Raw genomic sequence first — 7,840 nt, 5'->3', positions numbered from 1 at the left:
TGACACTGTGTAAACTTTCATTATAATGCCGCGGCCATCATGCTACGATAATAATAAATAGTATGTCACCGGATCCTTTCTCTTCTTTGCCCGTTTCCATCCGGAGGAAAAGTCTTGTTGCACAGCTTGCGTTACAGTATAGTCAGAGTTGGTGAGTGTTTATATTTATTTTTTAGTTAGTATAGTAAGTTATAATGTGTTTAAAATCATAGTCCTGTGTAACTGCATGATGTGAGTCCCGCATCATGCTTGTTGTTTGAACTGCATGAAAATCACTGATTTATCAGGACTTTTAGCTAGCTAGCTAGCAGGCGGAATAGAGTCGACGAGCTGGAGTAATTCGTTGGTGGTGGAAAGTGTAAGTTCATTTCAAAACCCGACTTCATCTGTCGCTTCTCTCACTGTAAGGTCAGCGAACCCAGTGTCAGCCTCACGCTGTCCTGGAAGAACATGGAGGGCTATGAGCTGTGGCTCAGCGGACTGCACTTACAACATCTGTTAGCTTGACTCTACTTACAGGCAGGTCTGTGGCGCTGATAACGACCCGTACGTAAAGGTGCTGTTTGGTCTGATAATGGGGTTTTTATTAACATGTTTTTATTTACCGCCAACTTCCTAGAAGGTAGCTAGTCACCGAGGTAATCTACAGTAATCGATAACTGCCACTGTGCTTCTAAGCAAGGCACATGGGTTAAATGCAGAATGAGCAATAACCGAAATGTGGCCATACGTCCTATCCTTAATGCAGCGTGTCATGAGTTATTGTGAGTCTGTAGTACCGAATGTGTGTACTTGGTTTGGCAGTGATTTGGCTGGGAGCGTCTGTTGAATTTCTGGCCGCCAAACACAATGGATGAAGAACCAGAGAGAGCCAAGCGCTGGGAAGGGGGCTATGAGAGGACATGGTGAGACTGCTCAGCCATGTGCATCTGCAGCTTGAGCTGTGTGTCGTCATTCCCTGGATTATTGTGGAATATGTTTCATCCTCAGGGAGGTGCTGAAGGAGGACGAGTCAGGCTCACTCAAAGCCACAGTGGAAGAGATTCTGTATCAGTCCAAACGGAAAAGGTGTGCGTGTTTGTGTCTGTCTGTCTGTCTGTCTATCCATCCCATGATGAAAATGCTTGTGTCTTCTCCTGCTCCTCATCTCATGCTTTCTTTGCTGCACAGGGTGATAGAGAGCCATGGGCAAGTGAGGCTTGGAATGGTGAGTTGTGCAGAGCCTTGTGTTTCCCACATGCGTAACACTTTTTGTGGTTTGTTATTGAAGTGGAGTGCTGTTTCAGCACTCTGAAATAAAGCATAGAAAATTTACACACAGTTAACTAATTATTCTAAATATGTGAGTAGTTGTGTGTATATCTGTATAATATCATGTGTTTGCAGAATGCTGCTGGATCTTTACTTTTCAGTTTAAAACCTTGAAGTGACTGTTTATGTGATTTGGTGCTCTATAAATAAACCTGAAATGAATGAGAAGTTTCCTGTCGTAGCACAAAGCCAAGGCCTCTGAGCTCTCATGTCAATATAGGATCTGCTGCACATTCTATATTTGTAGCCCAACATACCCGCTGGTTAATATTGTGCATAACATCTATTTTTTTGAAAAAATTGAAAAAGAAAGTTAAGATGTTAAAGGTTGTTTTGTACTTCAGATGCGTCACGTGTATGTGGTGATTGACTGTTCGCGTAGTATGGAAGACCAGGACTTAAAACCAAACCGCCTCACCTCTACTCTCAAGGTAAAGCAGAGCTGTCTCCCTGGACACCAGCAGCTACACAGTGTGATTGTCTGCTAACCATCTCATCTCTTCTTTCCTCCTCAGCTCATGGAAGTATTTGTTGATGAATATTTTGACCAAAATCCCATCAGCCAGGTATGCCATAAGTCATATTCTGCCCCTTGTCACTGTATACAAACACACACTGGTTTCATACTTTTAGTCAGATGCCCAATCCAGTTAGTTTCCTTTTGACTCTTAGCTCCTCCTAAACTACTGAATTCCTCATGCTCCCTCTAAGGCTGGGCTGCTCAGCTTATACGCCTGCTGATTGTGACAGACAAAAAAAAGTTTGATTTGCCAACCTGTGATTTGCCAACTTGTCTGTGCTCCAACCTGGAGCACAGACAAAGCAACACCTGATAATTTTATAAAAATGCACAAAGACAGTTGGGTGTCTTAGATTAGTGAGGGTGACAGACCCTGGTGGAAATGGCCCAACATGCAGTTCTAATGGAGAGACGTCCTGTCCGTGAAGGTTGACCGAGTTGTAAACATGCTTTCTAATCTGTATATGTCGGGTTTAACATATGAGTGTCCTGACATGCTTTCGAAGCCAGTCTTACGGGTCCACTGGAGGTGCCAGAGTTTCAGCATTGGCCCCAGGTTGCTGCTGGGTTACACTCGGCTGTGTGCGGATGTTCAGCAAACTTCCAGAGACTGAGTGACTGCTAGTAAGTGAGTTGTGCTGTGTTTTGTTTTGTAGGTTGGTATTATCACCACAAAGAACAAAAGGGCTGAGAAGCTGACTGATCTGGCAGGTATCTGTGATTTGGTCTCTTTGAACCAATGTTTTTTGATTTGCCACTAAACCTTTTTCTTTTTTTCTTTTTTTTAAATTAGCATCAGTGTGCCAGTGCCAGTGTTAGTTTTTTTGTTTTTTTTGTTTTTTTTGTTTTTTTTTAAACCTCACGTCATCTGTTCTGTAATGCAAATGTACTGTGTGTGTGTTGTTTCACGGCATCACCAGGAAATCCAAAGAAGCACATCACTGCTCTGAAAAAAGCTGTGGACACTGTTTGCGTAGGAGAGCCGTCCCTCTACAATTCCCTCAACCTGGCCATACAAACCCTCAAGTAGGTTTAGCAGAGTCATTGTTTTTGATTAGCTTCTGTAGTGAGACGTCATTGAGCTGCTGTCTGCCTCTGTGTGAAGGCACATGCCTGGACACACGAGCCGGGAGATCCTGATCATCCTCAGTAGTCTCACTACATGTGACCCAGCCAACATCTATGAGCTGATCAAGGTGAAGCCACTCTGTTTTTTGTGCTGAGAGTCATCAGTCCATTGATTATCTTATAGACAAGTTAGCTCAGGTCCAGAGACAGCTCTGTGCTCCATCTCCTCCGTCAGACCCTGAAGTCTCTGAAGGTGCGGGTGTCTGTCATCGGTCTGTCAGCAGAGGTCCGGGTATGTACAGTGCTGACGAGAGAGACAGGTGGCTCGTACCACGTGATCCTGGATGAGAGCCACTTCAAAGAGCTGCTGATGCTTCACATCAAACCACCTCCTGCCAGCTCCTCCTCTGAATGCTCTTTAATCCGCATGGGTGAGTATGCTGACGCTGTCTCCATCTCTTGGTATTCAGTCAGCTCCTCTCCCGTCACTTACCTACAGCTGCAGCAAAAGCCTTTGGAATTAGTAGGATTTCCTTGTGGATCAAAGTTATTAATAAAAACAATGGAACTAAACCAGTGACACTGGTGAACCCCAAGTAATCACTGGAAGTGTCACGTTCACCTTCTCATATACTTAAGCTCTTTGTGTACGTTGCATCCAATATTGAGGCCACCAGTAAAAGTAATGCACTTGTCCAACTGTCCAGGGTACAGTGTGGGTACATGCTGTCAGCAGGTCTAAACACAGAAGCTTTGTTCTGTTAAGCTTCAGTGCTTGCTGCTGCTCTGGTGATTCTTAAGTAGTGTTCTGCTTTGTTTTATTCCCTCACTGCATCAGCAAATCTGACTCACTTTCAGCTGCTAGACTTTGGAGATGTTTTCCTTCAAAATAAAGCAGTGGTTATTTCTGTGTCATCTGTAAACTGTTGATCTTATTATGTGCTGATGAACCTTTAGGTCTTTAGAATTGTGTTTGTATGCTTTTGTGGCTTTGTGTGTCTGTATAATGCTTCTTCTAAGCTCTTGTGAAAGTTGCTGTTCATGGTTAGATTAGTGTTGAAATCCTTCAGAGTTTCTGATAGCTATTTCTTGTGGTGACGTTTTGAAATGATTCCTTTGAAACAGAACCAAGATTTGGAGAAAAAAAGTAAGTCATTCTCACTGAATCCACTTGATGTGAACCTTGTGTTTGCTCAGGTTTTCCTCAGCATACCATTGCCTCTGTGACTGACCAGGATGCCAAGCCGTCGTTCAGCATGTCGTGAGTAGAAAGCAGTGCGATTAACCGCATGGCTAAGACTGCAGGTTAAAATGAATATTTGTTTTGACGCTCGTCTTTGTGTCTGTCCAGTCATCTGGACAGCAGCAGTGGTCCAGGTCTGTCTCTGGGAGGATATTTGTGTCCACAGTGCCACGCCACTTACACTGAGCTTCCCGTGGAGTGTAAAGTGTGTGGTATGTACTGTTCAGTTAAAGGATTAGATGGGAAAAATTTTTTTATTTTTGTTGTTGTGTGTTGACTGGCCTATGTGCTGTTTTATCTCCAAGGTTTGACTCTGGTGTCGGCCCCCCATCTCGCCAGATCCTTTCACCACCTCTTCCCCCTCCAAGCTTTTGTAGAGAGTCCAGTGGAGAACCTCCAAGGAGACAGGTAGCTGTGATCTACTCTCACATTGAGATGCAGATGGTGTTTCACTGCATGTCTTATACTGTTGTGGTTTGGTTTCAGGTTCTGTCAGGCATGTCAAGCAGAGCTGAAGGATAAAAGTGTAAGTGGCTGAATATCTGTGCAGCACAGCACAGTGTTATTCTTGTTGTGAAATGAACTTCCAGTTTTACTCATAAAAGCCAGTTTGCCTGTCACAGTCAACTGCCCTCAGTCTTTGCTGTGTAAATTGAGTCATTTGTCGAGGTTTACAAGTGATTTCTGCTCACGGGTATGCGAATAACAAGACACACTTTAATATTGGCTTTAATTCACAAAATGTTTCAGAAACATAACATCCAGCTTCTGTTTGGCTTGCTCTAAAGATCAGCATCTCTGTCGAAGACTGGGGGAAATGTGGTCTGTGACAAGCCAGTATAGTTACCCGTTCTTTTAAATTTGCCATGAGGTTCACCAGTTTTATATATTAACACACCTACAATCTCATACAGCAGGCATCTGCATATGAATATGCAGAATCTGCAAGATTTTTGCTTTTTCCTTATACAGTGGATAACCATCATCTCACTCTTGCTGAAATTTGTCTGCATCCCAAACCATGACCACTCTACATGTCCTCCTAAGAACCAGGAGGACATGTAGAGTGTTTTTAGTCTATATCTTTTGACTTATTTGAGCTACCCTACTAAGTCCTGATGTGCTAAATAGAGGATATGCTGGGCTTTCCATAGATATCTCATGTGTTTGGGTGGAATCTTTTCACTCCAAAGAGCAAGGAAATCACACAACAAGTTCAACAGGAAGATTCCTTTTTTCCTCGGTTCTCAGGAGGATATAAGCCCAATTCCACAAAGCTGGGATGCTGTCAGATTTAAAAAAAGAAAAAAAAACATTGCAACAATCACAAACACATTTCATTCAGAAAAACACAAGATGTTTAAACAGAGGCAAATTGTTTCACAAAAGGTATTTGCTAATAAGGCGAGAGACAGACTTTCTCAGGAGTGAAGATGGATAGTTTCACCAACCTGCACAAAACTGCATCTTTGAAAATTTGAACAATTTTAATGTACCTCATTGTGAAATTGTCAAAACTGTGACTTGTGCCATCATCTTCAGTTCATAATAATAATTATATAAGTGTCTCCATGCTGCCCCTTTTGTATCAATATTATTGTTGTTATTATATGTATATTATTTAGTTTTTTTTTTTAAAGATTAAATAATTATTTAAAGTATATGTAAATATAAATTTATACCCATCTGAGAATGAATGCAGATAGGATAAGTCAGCAGACTACTTGATTATTTACAGATTTAAGCAGCACACATTTCCACCCACATGTGCTGGCTGGCAGAGCTTAAGTTTTGGTGAAATCAGGGGCCCGCCTTCAATTGCTGTGACACTTTGTGCCCTGCTGGATTCATTTAGATTTTTTCTTGTAAAAACTGTATAATGTCTTTATCTTCCTTTTATTTATTTGCTCTGTCTGCATACCTGTGACATTCCAGATGTTCAGCTGTCCATCGTGTCACAGTGTGTTCTGTGTGGAGTGTGATCTCTTCATCCACGAGTCTCTGCACTGCTGTCCCTGCTGTATTTACTGTCAGACTGTTCCTTGAATCTCTACACAAGCTTTATTCACATCTGATAGGATGAAAATGAGGTCACGTGATTTTTTTTTTTCCAACAAGGATGATTCTTATGGAGCTTCTCACTGAACACTTGAGATCTGATGACTGGGAGTATGAGATGCTTTTAGTCCATAATTTGAGGTGGAGAGACTCCTGTAAATACAGCTGCTGAGCTGCTGCATTGGTTTCTGTCATCAGATTACCACATACATAAAGATTTCTGTCATCAAATATGTCAGATATCTTTGGTAAGCATTGTAAAAATATGTTTTTGTACTCTAGCTCTGGCTGTAGCTGAACACTTGTACTTCAAGCTAAATTTCAGCAGGTTTCGTTGAGTTTGAATTTTGGGGGTTCCACCCACTCGTCATTTGTAAGCGTTTTACATTTTACCCTCATACTTAGGACTGACTTTGACTTTGATGTACTTTAAGACGGCAGCTTTTTGACTAAATAAAAAAATGCAAATGTTTTCAGCAGAATTGTGTTATTTCACAAAGAAGACAAGCCGTATAGCTCTCCGAAAGAAGAAGCAGTCATCTTTCATCTCTCGTCAGTATCTTTTCATGTTCGGGTGGCTTGGACTTTATTATCCTTTGCAACTAACAGTATTCAGAAAATCCCAATTAAACTCTCAAACCTTCATCAACAGGCTCTTTTGGCATGGTCTTTGATCTATAAACATAACTTTTCTCCACAAAGATATTATATTTGGAACAACTGTAACATTCTATACAAGAATAAGTCACTATTCTTTGAAAACGAGTTTAATAAAGGGATTCTTCTTGTAAGTCAAGTATTCAGTAATGCAGGATTATTATATAATTACTCAAAAACAATACAGAACTCCTTTGGGTATACACCCAAAGGAGTTCTGTATTGTTTTTGATGCCATACCATCTCAGCTATCCATGTTGTTTAGAAATACCACTGTCTCCCCACATCTGTTCATGTCTTACCCTGTTCTGAAAGAGTCTCCTTTAGGTCAGATTTGATTCTCCTCTTGTAAAGGTGTGAATGCCAAGATTGGGTCTCTTTTTCAAGAGTCACTTATCTCTGTTCCTCCATCCATTTAATTCTGGACTCATTTTGTCAGGACACTGACTGGAAAAAGGTTTGGTCTTTGTAACAAAAAATCCTCCTTACTAACAAAATGAGATTTAATTTAAGCTAATTCATAGATTTTACCCTGTTAAAAGCTTCCTTTAAAAATATAAGTGACATAGACACATTTTGCGCCTTTTGTAAGATTGTCCCAGAGACCTGCTCGCATTTACTTTTGGCTGTGTACCTTTACTCAGATTTTATGGAGAGATATCACTAGTTGCATCTTACAGCATCTTATCAAAATTTGTACCATGTTTTTATTGTATTCAAAACACGTTTTTATTTGGTTATACTGACTCTAGTGAGCTTTTTACCTCATGAATCTGATTTTACTCCTCGCCAAATACCGCATCCATAAATTCAATTTCAATTCAGTCTTTATTGACAGACTTTATTTCCATAGTTAAAAGGATGGCTCACTGTCGGATCTGTGTGTGCTAAAATTATACTGTTTCTAGAGCCGTCCAGTCGTTCTCTAAAAGTGAACTTTAAATTCCGTAAAAGTCCAAATACCCACAGCTACAAACATCTGA

General features: G+C 41.0%; 1 protein-coding gene across 3 annotated transcripts; it reads left to right on the top strand.

The window, feature by feature from the left end:
• The first annotated feature begins 28 nt into the window (after positions 1-28).
• Positions 29-6,672, top strand: gtf2h2 (general transcription factor IIH, polypeptide 2). Of its 3 annotated transcripts, XM_026187145.2 has the most exons (16): positions 62-151; positions 409-523; positions 805-905; positions 991-1,068; positions 1,171-1,207; positions 1,656-1,742; positions 1,827-1,877; positions 2,488-2,542; positions 2,752-2,857; positions 2,937-3,027; positions 3,135-3,330; positions 4,097-4,160; positions 4,251-4,354; positions 4,448-4,550; positions 4,629-4,668; positions 6,078-6,672. In XM_026187145.2, the coding sequence occupies exons 3-16, from the start codon at positions 850-852 to the stop codon at positions 6,186-6,188; spliced, it is 1,179 nt and encodes a 392-aa protein (XP_026042930.1). In that variant the 5' UTR covers positions 62-151; positions 409-523; positions 805-849; the 3' UTR covers positions 6,189-6,672. The 3 variants fall into 3 exon arrangements, with proteins under 3 accessions (XP_026042927.1, XP_026042930.1, XP_026042928.1); XM_026187142.2 differs by lacking the exon at positions 409-523 and having other exon boundaries at positions 29-151; XM_026187143.2 differs by lacking the exon at positions 409-523 and having other exon boundaries at positions 106-358.
• Positions 6,673-7,840: the final 1,168 nt, after the last annotated feature.

The sequence above is a fragment of the Astatotilapia calliptera genome, chromosome 12 (genome assembly GCF_964374335.1).
Source record: "Astatotilapia calliptera chromosome 12, fAstCal68.1, whole genome shotgun sequence".
NCBI lineage: Eukaryota > Metazoa > Chordata > Actinopteri > Cichliformes > Cichlidae > Astatotilapia > Astatotilapia calliptera.
Note: the sequence above shows the minus strand (reverse complement) of the source record. Positions and strands in the feature narration are given on the sequence as shown.